The following is a 15,314-nucleotide window of genomic DNA, read 5'->3' on the forward strand; positions in this document are numbered from 1 at the left end:
CGAGATTTTCTCATTAACTTGACTAGATCATCAGGGACAAAAGGTTCTCATGCTCCTGTGTAGAAAGTTCCCTTCTTGTGTTACGGTTTGCAGGACAAATTAGCGAAGTACGATGAGTCGGTTGAAATATGACACGTTAAATTTCGTAGGAAGCATAAATTCTCAGCGCCCGGTGGTTTGCGTGACTAATGACGATGCATGATAAACGAGACGGATCGACAAAGTGCGCGGCAAAACATCGAGAATTCTCCTTGATGGACGAGGTTTCTACCAGGCGGACGGGTGATTAAGACGAAAGCTAAAACGAGGTTCCTAGGAAGAGGGAGAAGGAAAAACGATGAAGTTCTCAGGCATCTTTTACGAATTTCCTGTTAAAGGATCGATGATCTTGATTCTTTAGGGGATGTAAGATGTTGCAGATGCGACCTCGAAGAGAATATACATCACATAGGCTTAGCCAGAGCTAGCTATTAAGTCCACTCTCCCCCCTTTTTACGAGCAGTAGGCAAATTGAAGCACCGCAAGCATTTTACAAAACCTCTCACGAGCGATCTATAGTTAAAGAGTAACGAGAACATGGTTAATTATTCATATATCTACGTTCTCGAATTTATCCAAGTTAACATTACGCGTAATATACATAATGATGCCGTCGATGCAAATCACTTTATTACTTTTAATTTAACCTTCGTACTATCAAATACTTCGTACCAATTAGAATTCATGATTTTTTTTTGCATCGACGATGTCCTTGCCAACTTATTCAGTTAGATGACCGAAATTGTCAAGAGAGACGTACGAGAGAGAAACTCCTCGCTCTTCGTTCCCTCTCGTCGTCTCGATTCAAGCGCGATTTATTATTAAAAAAAAAAGGAAAAAAGAAAGAAAGAAAAAAAGAAGAGCAGCCGCTTCGACCCCGTTCATGAAGAAAAAAGACACGAATAAAGTCGAGAAGCGAAAAATAGTAAAAAGGAAGTCATAACCAGAATAAAAACCCTCTTTTGATCTTCTTGCGTCCAAGAATACATACACATATGCATATATTATATATATGTGTGATACTTTTGAGCTTTTAGATCTATTTCTCATAGAAATTCATATGAAAGACAAAAGAACAAAAAAAAAAGATAACCAAACCGGCAGACTTAACCGCAACAGCAGAGGTATTTTGGACGAGGTTGGAGAACGATCTTTTAACTTAATTAATTAACGAAACGAACTCTGTAACTCTCAATCTGTCTTTCTCTCTCTTTCTCTCTCTCTCTCTCTATCTATCTATCTATCTATCTCTCTCTCTCTCTCTCTCTCTCTCTCTTTCTCTCTCATACGACAACATTCAAGCGCGGCTATGCGTGCACCTAATTATTTCATTCTCTTTTCTCTCTTTTTCTCTCTTTTTCATCGCGACCACTCCGTGCACTTGTTTTTTCGTTTGACGTCAAAAGGAAGAAAAAAAAAGGAAAAAGAAAAGTACATACGTCGCGTGAAAGAAATTTCGCGCACGCTAATCTCGTATAAGCCATATTGCATTCGTTTCAATTTCTCTCTTTCTCTCTCTTTCTCTCTCTTCTTTTTTTTTAAATTTTCTTTTTCTTTTTCTTTCTCTATCTCTGTTTTCCGGTCTTTCTCTATCTATCTCTATTTTCAACGACAACGAGCATTTACATTTTCTAATGAGAACGCCGTGCGTACTTCTTTCGCATTATCGAAGCTACGAATAAAACGGGTTGCACGTGTAGCGAAGCATTTTTGAGGAAAAAAAAAAAGAACAAATCGGACACCTAATCGATTATGATTTTTATCGTGGCATCCAAAAGTCCACAATACGACTGCAGTGATGCCTATTCTGGATCGTCCTTTTTTTTATCGCGACGCGAAGTCTTTTTAATTTCGTTTCTTATTTATTGTATTACTTTAATTAAAGTACTTGTGATTACCGCAATCCTATCCGACAATATCCCTATAATTTTCTTTGCTTCCGGGATGAATTTCCATTGTTACGTGCACATCACAATTTTTTTTACGTTCGAAAAACATACGATCCCCACACTTACCAAGATCCGAGAGAAGAAGCGTTAACAAAAAAGAAATATCTAATAATAATAATAATGTCCAAGTTAACATAAGTTGTACGTAATCCTGAACATTTGAGGCAGACAGCACCAACCCGGAATCAAAGACAAGGTTGGACAGTGTTAATAAATCCTACATCATCGTTCCTCTTTCATTTTCACTGTCGCCGTTTCTATTTTATTCTTTCTTTTTTTTTCATTTACTTTCACTTTGTACCGCTAGCGACATCGTTACTCGTGAAAATCACATTTGCTCATCGCGAGGGTGTTATCAGATATTCTATTCCAGTTTCCCATTGTCCCGTTCCATGCTTTACTTCTTAAACGAAAATGTATAAATTATTTTCTTCTTTCATTACCCTCGTGACGAGCTCGTTCACCTTGTAAGTTCATCTATAATTTTTGAATCTTACGGGAGTCCTTTTACCAAAATCGTTCGCGTCACATGAAAAACTCGTGAAGCAATAGGCGATGCACGTTTGATACCTACACGAATATCCAGAACGGGCTGGACGGTTCAGCCACTGCCAAGAACTTTTCCAAAGCTCGGCATTCGTAGTCGATGAAGAAGGAAGAGATTTGCTGCTTAAATATTGAATGTTCGATGGCTTATGTCGAGGGTTCAACATTTGTCAACCGACTACGAATACGGAGCTAATTTTAACTCGGTAACGCCTACCGAGGTCGCGATCAGAGCAAGGATCAGAAGAGAGCCGACGCGAGCTAGAGAAATGTCCGATGGTCGAGAGACTCCTGAGAGGAAGCTAGAGATAAGAATACCAATCGAAGATCATAAAATTGATATCGTAGACACCTTTTTCAAAAGTCGTCTCTCTCTTTCTCCCACTCATATAGTCTCTCGAACAAACGGCGTCAATATTTAAAAATGCAACTGGAGTTAACGAAAAGAAGAAATAAAATAAATGAAAAAAATATTCGAAATGAAATGAAACGTTAACTAAATAATCAAGCACATAAAAGAAAAGAAAGAGAAACCACAAAATAAAGACAAAGAAAAGAATAAAAAATTAAAAAAAAAAAAAAAAAGAAAAGATGAAAAACAAGAAACAGAAAATCGTGGGCGTCTCTTGTCCTCCTCTCTCTCTCTGTGTTTTCTGTAGGTCGACAAACCTAAACGCGTGCGGCGAGTCAGTCTCGACGCTGACCCGTTGCAGCCCGTTGAATCCGCAACTACCACCACCACCACCACAACCTCTTCATCAACCACCACTTCCTACGCAAGTAACCACCCCCGCCACTGCCACCTCGGAGCCGGTCCACGAGCAGGCCCCCCCGAATCGTGATCGTGACCATCACGCGCTCCACCTCGATAATCCAGATTACGACAGCGTATTTATCATAGAGAGGCGGAACAGTAAGCCTAATCTCCGCTAACCACACAGAAAATAATACCAAGTACTATCACCGTAACAACTACTACTACTACTACAACCGCTACTACTACTGCTACTACTACTACTACTACTACTACTACTACTACTACTACTACTACTACTACTACTACTATTACTACTACTACTACTACTACTACTACTACTACTACTACTACTACTACTACTACTACTACTACTACTACTACCACTACTACTACTACGTAACCCGAGACCACGGTTGCTCCCGAGAAAGATACTCGCCGACGGTATATATGTCTGTATTTGTGTGTGTTTTAAACACGCCGTGTCGAGCGGTCCGTCGATCGATCGATCAGATCGATCGGATCGAACAAATTGCCATCGATCCTTGTCGGTCGATCGAATGAGCAAACACCACTTTGCCGGTGGGACATGTCCGTTACTACCACTACTACCACTACTACTACTGCTACTTCTACTACTACTACTACTACTACTACTACTACTACTATTACTATTACTACTACTACTACTACTACTACTACTACTACTATTACTACTACTACTACTACTACTACTACTACTACTACTACTACTACTACTACTACTACTACTACTACTACTATTACTATTACTACTACTACCATCTACCACTATTACCACTACCACTACCGCTATTATGCGAGACTACAGCTCTGCAATGTTACCTGCTAGGACCTACTAATCTACCATTACCACCTACTATCTACTACTTAGGATGATTGTCATGACTGTAGATGAGATCAGCAATACAGGCAAAACAGCTAGGAGTCACACTAGTAACATCCAGTCAGTACCCTAATTACCTTCGTTCGGCGGCCTTAGGGAGTACATAGATAAGAGACGAGGCAAGGCAGTTGATCCTTTTCGATCTTGCGTATGATTATTCTTCTTGAAATATTTTTATATTTCGATATTGTATATAGTTCCGTCGCTTATCCTTTGAATCTTAATTAATGGCAATACAATCTTTCTCTTCGAATCGAGAAAAAGTCGAGAGTAGAAGGCTGGCTCGTGTTGTTTCTCTCTTCTCGCTCTCTTTCTCTTTGACTGCTCTTGTTCATTTAATCATTCATTAATAATCGCGGAGCAGGAACTTTTCACGATCCTCCCACTCTCTATCTATCTCTCTTTTTCTCACATACATTACATCACACACATACACCATAGCACACTTTACCCTCTCACCGACTTCATTCGTCATATTTTGATTAGAGATCTCACCGACATTCTTTCTTGACACGTCGATTTGAAATGTTGGTAAATTCGATGGTTAAAATGATAAAAATCTTTCTAATTTGAATCAACTTTAATCTAACTTCCCTTCGGTTAACAGCCATCGAGTTTTCCGATAACGAGCACTAATGTTAGCTGATAACTTTCTTACTGTTATAGCTAAATTCCGTAGCTGCATCCTTTTGGTTGTCACATTTAACAATTATGGAATAAGACGAGTTACTGGTAAACGGAAACTTTTTTAAAATTGCCAGTATCTTCGTTAAGGTTACAGGAAACGCAGGTGTTGATTCGAAACTGTCTAATCTTTGATGTTTAAAGATCGAAATATAAGGAAACAATATCTGCAGTTTCCAATTTGTTCTAGACTTGATCACTCTCTTAACATTACATTTTTACTTCACATTCGTCTTCACTTTTTTCCACGTCGCTGTAGTATTCATTCATACTCGTTTTTTGAGTCTCTCTTGTCTACGACACAATTTTTCTAAGATCATTGTATACGCTTTTTAAACATTTATACACGTAAATGGCATGTCACACGATCACACGTGCAATTATGAAAGCATGATACTATTAGGCGTGTGCGTTCACAGGACCTTGATCGTGCTATATAATTAACGTTATTTCATTAGAAAATCTTTAGAGATAACAAATTTTATATCCGAAAATGAAAATATTTCAGAATTGTTGTCGTTTAATCAGAAATATAGAACACGCTAGTTTAATGTCACTTCAAATGCTTATGCGTTGTTTTGATTCTTTCCAGTCTTTCGATTCTAGACGATCTATGAAAGACACGTTCACTTACACACACACTCGGGAATATACGATCGAAGATAGGTAAGCCGCCATCGCTGCGGCTCCATTCTCAGCCGTGTCTATCTATGGCCTCCATTGTCGTATTTTTCTGTTTACCGCCTTTTCACATCACATTTTTTATCGTTAAACATCTCACATTTTTCCAAGAGAATTTATCCTCTCCGCCTTCGAGTATTTATTTTTCATTCGAATACACATACATATATATATTTATTATATATACAGGGTTTTATAATACCCTGTATATAGCCTGCACTTTTAAATATTCTGTTTCGAAAACTCTTAGAAAATATCCCCCCATCAAATCCTTCCACTGAAAAATTCCTTTTTTTCTCTTCTCTGTTACAATATATGTACTATTTAATTTGCTGTGTTCTTTTTTGACGAACTGTTTTAAACTCGCAAACAATACAAGAAAGTTCGTCCCCATGGAAAATTGAGTATTTATTCTATAAAATAATTAAAGAAGCGTGGAGAAATCATCGGTAGAACAAAAGAGCCTTAACCGTCACCTTGATTACACAATATGACACACATTATCTATTTGCTCCCTAACATCACCGCCTAGAAAAGTAACAAGCTCGGTTATTTAGCATTATATTTCTTATTATTATCGCCACGATATTGTTTTTGTGAATGTAATCGTTGTGTTACAACATTCTCTCTCCCCCATCTTTCCCTGCTGCCGGACCCGAAGGAGGAAAAAAGGTGACGAGTTTCGGAGCACCTAAATCCACAATTGCTATCACTATGAAAAACAAAAAAAAATTTGAGCAAAAAAAAAAGAAAAAAGATTACACTAAAAGAAAAATAGTAAATGTTCTTAAAAAAAAGAAAGACTGAAAAAATAATGTGTTCGAAAAAAAAAAGAAAAAAGAAAATAATCACTGCCAACGCCCACCCACTCACGACCTACGTCACACCCTTATCACTCGTGCACCAGAATGCGCATGCGGCATGCCTTCCTCGCCTGCATCCGTTATTTTTTATTATATACCTATCATACGTGATAGATTTTTTAATAATTATATACACTTTTATCTTGAACGTTTGCCTTTCGTTATTTTGTTCTAGTCATTTGTTTCCCTTGTGTTCGTTATCGTTACGTGTTGCGTCGTTGTTGCACGTTTTTGTCTTATCAAACGAGTGATAAAGTATTCCGGAGATGAATGGAAAAAAGAAAAAAAAGAAAAGAATTTTCATTCTTTGTTTGAACATTTGTGAGAGATCTTTTGCGAGAAAAGCTAAAATCAATCTTATCCGGCATACTCGATCGCGTCGTTTGTAATCGAAGACTCGCGAGAGCAGGTCCGTTCTAACGTTTCTTCTGTCCTACTATATAGACCTAGAAAAAGCAGAGTACCAGGTCTAAATCTCCTACGGGAGATTCTGAGTCCAGACACCCCGGACTCATGCCGCGGTCGTCCTCTCGGTAAGATCTCTCGCGCGGCCGACGGCCGGTTCGTCGTGGCGGATTCGGTTCTCAGTTCGGCGAACAACAGCATCCTGGATGCATCAAGCAGCGACGACGGTGGCTTTCTGCCTAAGCAACGGCTCAAGTCCTCTTGGCGACGTCCCTTGGTCGGCAACAGTCAGCTGAGCCTGAGATCATCGGGTAGCGGTGTCTCGATAGGTGCTTTGCACGCTGCTCATCATCACCATCAGGATGCGGTGAATTCATTGGCCAGGATACCACCAACGATCTGTACCATATCGTCGCCCAGATTCTTAGCGAGTTCACCGAGCGGTCCCCACGTACCCTGGACGCCGTTATACTTCAGCGATCTCAGCTCCGTGAGACAACCATCGTCAGGGGAAAGATCCTTCCCGACCCCTCCAAGTTACCTTCAACTGCGAACCGTTCATCAACGTTACAGCCAAGAGCTCCCATCTTTGAAGGCGATCCACGCCGAGTCCAGAAGATTCGTACCCGTTCAACCTCTTGCTACCTCGTCTCCGCCTCAATCCGCTGGTCGACCAAGGGCGAGACTTCCACCGAGACACGCCAGGCACGCCAGGTCGGCGCCTGAACTGGCTGCGTCTCCGGATTTGGAGACCTCGCCTGAAAGTAGATCCAGCAGTTCGGGTTTCGGTAGCAAGAACACATCTCAACAGAATCAGAGCTCGAGGAGCGGAAGCACGGTGGCTGAATGGAGACCACCACCTTATAGGCCACCGCCGCCTCCTCTGGTTGGTCGGTGGTTGGAGCTTCAGGACCAGGCGAAGGTCGGCCACTTGAAGAATGCCGTAGATGCTGGTAGCGTAGATGGACACTACGAGTTCGATCCTGCCTCCTGTACGCCTACACCTACCTCTGCCTCCACTCCTACTAGAGAGGAAAGACCACCGGTTCATCAAATACACGCCATCCATGTGCCGCACGTTCATCAGGTGCACACGGTTCATCATCAACCATCGAGATACAGTAGGGATAATATCGAGGCCAGAGTGCAGGCCATGAAGGCCGAATTCCATCAATTTAGGCAAAGGCAGGCTAGGAGAAAGCAGAGCACGCACTTGGAAAGCGCTTGTTAAAGCTCTTCAAAGAAAACTCGTCAGGCTGAACGAGAATTCGACGATCAAGGATGATTCGCATCGTGGTGGCGTGGTACGATTAGATACGGTCCAATACCCGAAAACCTAGTAACGAGACATTCCCATTGAACGGATATATCGGAGGACCAAGAATCTGTCGCGGTCGAAGACAACCTGGTATGCGTGCTTTCCTTTGGGAAACCCTTCGGCATTAAGACCAATCGTCAAGGCACAAACAACGAGAATCATCATCGCGTAACGGTATCGAAGTATAGGCGCGTTTTAAAAAAAGTCAATTCCGCTAGCCAAAGCAATCCTCTCCGACATTAAGAGAGGGCTGTTTTTACGAGCGCCAAGCTCAGAATACATATGTTTCCCTCGATCACGAAGAACAACGGAGTAGATACGAAACGTTCAGACGTTCGCGTCTTTTTTACGAATAAAAGAAAACGCAAATGAGATCATCACACCGAACGAGTTTCTCGAGATCGCCTATCGGCAGAAGACGATCCAACGAGGATGAAAACAGCGAAAATGCCTATGGTCGATGAACGTCAGATGACGTACAAAGACGGAAGAAGAAAATTGAGGAAAGAGAAAAGGGAAGAGTGTTGCTGGTTGCGTTCCGCGATAATAACAACCGCGCCTACGTCCATACCGAGTGGACCGTGATTTTTAACATAAAGTAAATAAGAATAACAAAGAATCAAGGAATGCACCAAAAACGCTGAGGAAGGAAGACACGAAGCGAAATGGACAATTTTTTTTTGTAAAGCTCAGTGAAACTGCCCCGTGGCTATGAGTCGCGCAAAAGGATTGATATCTCCCGCTGGCTCAAGATTAGAGGCGAGTCATTAAAACATAAGAGAACGAGATCGACGATGAACAAAAGAGAGGGAATAAAACGAAGAAGCGAAAGGGAGGAGGAAGAGGAATAGATAGACAAACGGCATGACACTCCAAAGAAACTGTACCACTGTACGTGCTCCGTATACCTTTTAACAAAAAAAAAAAAACGAAACATTAAGATTAAACGTAATCGTACGCTGTAAGTACTAAGTAATGAAACTAAAGCAAATGAAAAAAAGTAAGATAATCGAAAAAAATAACGAGAAACACACGCAAAAAAGTACACACACGCATAAATACACAGACACATTCTCATTACATTACGAAACACGCGCGTACACACGAAGACACATTAAAACAAGTCGGAATAGTACAGTAGATCCCCGTATAATGCGGGTTCATATAACAAAGATTCATATAACACGAATTCATACAACACGATGCAAAAATTGTGGCAGTATAACACGATAACTAGGAGGATCTGCCTCCTAAACCACCAGTGAAAACGCATCACTTTTTCGCAACAGGCACGACCGATGTAGTTCGAGTTAATCGCTTATACTATTTTAAATATTCCTGCACAATGTTTATCGTTTTTGTTGCATATTTGAATTTGTATAAATTTTTTAATTTTTGAAATGCCCGCTTTTAAACCAAAAGACAAATTGAACGTAAATTTTTCGTGGATCTTCATAGCTTGTAATCTCAGTTTTTATATAAATTTCAATGAATCAGTCTAACCGTTCAGACGGTAGAGTGGATACACAGACACGCACACACACATACACATATATTTAGATTTTGATATGAAACGTAAAGATCCAAATGGGTTTTTGGATATCTCAAGTAGTCTCGGAGATAATCGTCTGTTACACTTTTCGCTAATATCGAGAGCATAAGTAACTCCCAGCGGTCGTGCCTAAAAAGTAATTATATCGATGAGCAATGGACTCGAAACGTGATATTAGGCCGAAGCTTGCCTCGAGGTTGCTTAAGGACTCACTCGTACTGCACTGCCTGTTTAGGGTTTCGCTAGCGACCCAACATATTATCGGCACAATAATTTTTCTTAAGTAACTTAAAAAGAAACGAGAAGTAAAAATAATGTTCTTTGAATCTACGCGCGCTCGGCCGGCGCGCAAATAGCGCAGAATACGCATGCGCACGCTCGCACGTAGTGCCGCCAGTCGGAGCTGGTGCGACCTCGCCGATAACACGGCGGCTATCTTGGAGTCTCGAGGAATAGCATTAATTAGCGTCCAATTTCGATTCAATTAATTACGAACGATATCGTCGAAACTCGAAATCATTTTTCCTTCGATCTTTTTTCCTTTATCTTTTTTAATTGCATGGCGATTAGAAATGAATCGAACGATTCTGTCTTTTCGTACGACATATCGTTCCTCCGTCGCGACCAAATCCTTAAAGATGAAAAAAATGATAGAAAAGAAACTGGAGGAGGAAAAAGAAAAAGAAGAAGAAGAAGAAGAAGAAGAAATGACGGTCATTCTTCTTCGTAAGGGCGGAAGAACGTGCGTACATGCGTGTGTGCAATCACGTCTAAATTGCCGATCAGCCGAGATATTAGCGCCACCGAGGAGAGATAAAAAAGAGATATTAATTATTACGCGCGAACGTGCGTATCACGCGTACACCGACGCGACGTATAAATATATATATATAAATATAAATATAAATAAATATAAATATGAATATAAATATAAATATAAATATAAATATAAATATACGCGAGGAACACCACGTCAAACACAAGTACATACACCCGCATACACACACACGTACACGCACACCGAAAGGGAGAAAAACAAGAAGCGTTTGTAGAAACGCAAAGGAAAAGTCCCAGAAGGAAGAAAGTGGAAGAAGAAGATATAAAAAAAAGGAAGAGTGCATATTGTTTCGAATTATCTCTATGTCGAGGTCGAAGGTCGGAAGTTCGACCGAGAGAGTACGCGGGCGAATATAAATACGGTCTAAAAAACGAAATGATCGTTGTGCGTCACTAGAATTATAATTATGATTATGATTATTATTACTATTATTATATAACGAAAGAAGGACGAAAGAAAGGTTCGCGATAAGACGATACGTTCCTTCAGACGACGCCTTTTGCGATTTTTCAAAGTCAGGTTCGACGAGAAGCTAATCGACATAATAATTTCTTTTCTCACGACTCTTCTTTTCCTATTTATCTGTCATCGATCTCTCTTTTCCTCGCATTACCAAAATATCCCGAAGACTCCCCAGGTCAAAACCGCACCTGAAGAACCTCGACTTCAACGTTTTACTTTTTTATAGTACAAACATTTATTTATATATATATATATATATTATAAATACTTATAAGAGGGCACTACTCACGATTCAACTATAAAAATGCGACGAAAACCACGAAAGAGAAGAGTTGGTAATGAAAAAGGGAAACGAAAAAGGATCGACTCTCTCGTGGTTGAATAGAATTTTTTTTGTCAAAGAGGTAAAGTGCGTGTTTGCCAAAACGTGCGAATGTAAGTGTGCGAATGAGGGAAAAAATAGACTTTGTGTATATTGTCAGAGAAATGGAAAGAGAAACAAATAAAAAAAGAGCGAACGAACGAACGTAAAATAGGGAAGAGAAAACGGCGGGATGAGAGTAGTGAGAAATGCCGGATGACGCGAAGTGTACCAATATTCTAAAGTAATTCTAATGATTGACTTAATAATTTGATAATTAATTGATATTGTAAATCGTAACGACGTAGCGTGTAGTTTATTAATCAACGAGAATGATGAAAACGCGCCGAGGAATCGATCGGTATGTCTGTATTTTGCGAACGAATGGTGGGGGTGGATTTTGAGAGGATGCGTTTTAAAGCAAAAAAGAAGAAAAAAAGGAAAGAGAAGAAAAGGAAATAGAGAATCAAAGGAGACTTTTTTCAATATCGATATTTGACGAAAATTCGATTTCATTTAAAAAGCACTCAAGTGTTTGTTGCTGGGATGTCATAAGTGTTTATTACCATGTAATATGAAAAATAAGCATTCGTGGTATTCCAAGGTTCGACCTAGTCACGAAGACTAAACTTTGAAAATTATGAGAAAATGCTTAAGATCATGGAATCGAAACGAAATTTCGATCTTTCTCGATTTCTCAAACGAATTTGTTTAGAGTACGTGCGCGCGCAAGATGGCACCAAATCATCACACTTTTTTAATACCAAGTACTTTGTACAAATCGAATCGTCGTTACTCGGGCCGCGATCGTTCTCGCGTTGTCTTCGTTGACATCGTTAGAGTACTCGTGAAAGATCGAAACGAAGTTTTGCGAATGAATTAAAAGGCAAGGAAAAAAGAAAAATAATTAAAAACGTCGACCTCTTCTCTCCCCTGCTTAGGCCATGTTTTTCTTTTCCATATGTGGGTAGGAAAGGGAATTAAAAAAAAAGCAAGCGAAGAAACAAAAACCGTGACGTAGTCGTATAAGTAACGTGTAGATATATCATAGTTAGATACAACGATCTCAAATGGACACGCTAAATGTGAATGGTCGTAAAAAACGAAAAGGATAGAATTAACTAAGAAAATCTGAAGGAAGCCTCGCGGTTATCATGGATAAAAGAAAAAAAAAAGAAAGGAAGAGGAAGACAAAGAGCGATAGTGTGTATGTGCGCGAGAGAATGAGAAACGAAATAGGGTTCAGCATGAATGAATCGCGACGTCTTAACGATCGTTAAAAGAAATATGGTTGAATCGTGAACTTGCGTAAAACGTTCGACACCCGCCCATCTTTTACTAATATACACATTCGTTGGCCGAGCGAGAAGTTAAGCTTCATTTTTGTACGTTTTTACGTTTTCTTCTCTTTTCGCGAAGTCACGTAGTTGCTCGACGTTACACACAAAGAATGTACTTTCCGTTTAACGATTATTCGAGTCTCTATAATCTCCTCACGTTCGGAACAAACCGAACGAGAGATAGTTTAAAGAAAATAAAAGTATCGTCGACGGTCTCGTATGTTAGTTGTTAAGTTTTTCGATCTCCATACGAGCGTACCTGACAGCCATTGGGCATACCGAGAATTTTCTTCTCGATTTTCAATCGGCAAAGTTGCAAATTTTTACATTTATTTTCTCGTCGTTCGTTCGTTTATACGTCGGCGTAGATCTTGATCAGAACGATAAGCGTGACACTCGGTATTCTCGACTTACAAAACCCGAAACGCTTTCGCGGAATGGAAGACCGTAATCGAAAATCTAGCTCGGTCGTTATCAAGATCGCGATTGATCAAGGACGATGCAACAGATCGAGACGAGTATCTCGACGAAGAACTGTATTAAAAAAGAGAGAGAGGAGAAAAAGAAGAAAAGAAACGAGAAAGAATAGCTAATGGCTCTCGGGTACTAACTCCGATACCGATTTCGCGACGATACAATTAAGCATCGAATCTCGAATATTTTCATTCTCGACGCGATACAACGAAGTATCGATCGAGGAACGATCGTCGCGTAATCGGCAGGAGAGAAAAGAAGTTGCGTGGTATTAAAAAAAAAAATAAATAAAAAAATAAAAAAATAACAAAAAAGAGTAATAAAAAAAAAATAAGAAAAAATATCAAGAAGGGAAGCGAATACCTTTCGCGCGTTTACACTTGTATACATACACATACACACAGACAGACACACCGGCGAACGAATCGTTATTGCGTTTTTTAGTAATTAATCGCACCTAAATAATTCGTAAGAGAATCCGTCGACTCTCTTTTTCCACAGTACAAGAAACAATGGTATTTAAGAGTTTTCATTTTAGTCGCAAAACTTTATGGATAATCGCATATATATTTCACGCGCACGCCGTTGTAAAACTTCTTAAAAACCCTTCGCATAAGCGGCGTATGAGGTGAGGAAAGAAAATGGATCGAAAAAAGAAAAAAAGAGAACAAATCTACCTACTTCTTGTAAAACGCGTAAAACGCTCTTCTTCTGTAACTCTCAATCTCAGTCCGTCTTTTCACTTTTCTTCGCTTTCACGGCGAAAAATCACCACCTTCCGTCGTCGTTGTCGTCATCGTCCTGTTCATGCGCGCGCGCGAACACACGCTCAATCAATTTCACACCTTGTCTTTTCTTTTCTTTCTCACTTTCTGCGGTGAACACGAACGAGGAAAACCGAAACGATCAAAAAAGGAAAAAGAAGGAACAAAAAAAAATGAAACAATAAGTAAGCGATTAACCTCTATGTTCACATTCAACAATCCCGTTTTGATTCGATCGATCTATGCTTTCTCGCGAACTCCCCGAGAACTCCAAGACGTACTAACTTAGGACAAATTGTAGACAATTTATTATTAAATAAAATGAAAAATAAAGCGACATTTGAAACGAAAGCGACGAAATACAGGACGATCTATGATGCCCCTTTGTTCTTGTTTTACCTGTTACTGATTATTGCAAGTAAAATAAGAGATAAATATTTAAAATAGGTAAGATGGCACAAAATATACATTGAGAGCACCTAATTAATTCTTTCAAATAAGATATTACCAAAGTACATATATGTATGCATACCTATATCCCATCATGAACTCGTTCTAATAAGTTTATTCGTGATATCGTGAAGTAAAAAATTTAGCAATATATATCAGAGAAATTTTGTTAGGTTCCTTAGAATTTATATAGAAACATTTCGATATCCAGAATATCGAGCGTGTTTCAGAATGGTCCTAGAAAAGAATCATTAGCCGAGGTAATAAGATCAATGTCAATATAAGAACCGGGTCGATCTACTCAGTCTCAGAGGATATATTTTCGTAGGATGATCTGAGAATTGCGGAATCTCAGTACGATAAGGCGCAGGGGGAATGTTCGTGCGAGGCGTCTATGACACTGATTACCAAGAATTACTGCAATTTCCTTGATTTTCCTCGATGTGCACAATACGCGAACGTTTCGGAAAGTAGAACGTGCCATTAATAGCCAGACTTGCGAAAGATCTTTGATTATCGTCGAAAGAAGAACTAGAAAACGTTAAAAACGTCTCGCAAATGTAATATTTTCAATATCTAAATTTTCGTAATTTATACAAACGATTTCCTTCTTAAATTGTTCTATCCATTATCAAGATGACGTATCTTAATAGTAATTGTCTTAAGATTAACCGATGTTTCGGACAGTCTCATGACTAATGCACATCCGAAATCTAAGCCTGACACGTTGTAGACATTAATCATGATTAGAAGACGGGGCTTGTGTCGTCAGCGTGTGTCGGATATGACAAATGTTCTCGGGTAACATCGGCTTGATGGAAAAAAAAATACCTAATCCGACATCAAATTGATCAAATTTACACTCCCCTTGCTAGCGATACAAGATAAGATCCGACAGGTGAGTAGACG

General features: G+C 39.6%; 1 protein-coding gene across 21 annotated transcripts in view; it reads left to right on the forward strand.

Annotated features, from left to right (window-relative positions):
- LOC127067562 (protein turtle-like) overlaps positions 1-14,306 on the forward strand; it is a 187,955-nt gene extending 173,649 nt beyond the window's left edge. For 19 of the 21 annotated variants that reach the window (XM_051002620.1, XM_051002632.1, XM_051002619.1 and 16 more), the window contains one exon: positions 6,886-14,306. In XM_051002620.1, coding sequence (XP_050858577.1) covers positions 6,886-8,077 — 1,192 coding nt within the window. In that variant the 3' untranslated portion in view covers positions 8,078-14,306. Of the gene's footprint in view, positions 1-3,193; positions 3,448-6,239; positions 6,639-6,885 lie in introns of those variants that run through there. The other 2 variants (XM_051002640.1, XM_051002641.1) reach the window with 1 other exon arrangement.
- Positions 14,307-15,314: the final 1,008 nt, after the last annotated feature.

Source organism: Vespula vulgaris, chromosome 11 (assembly GCF_905475345.1).
Source record: "Vespula vulgaris chromosome 11, iyVesVulg1.1, whole genome shotgun sequence".
In the NCBI taxonomy this organism is placed as follows: Eukaryota; Metazoa; Arthropoda; class Insecta; order Hymenoptera; family Vespidae; genus Vespula; species Vespula vulgaris.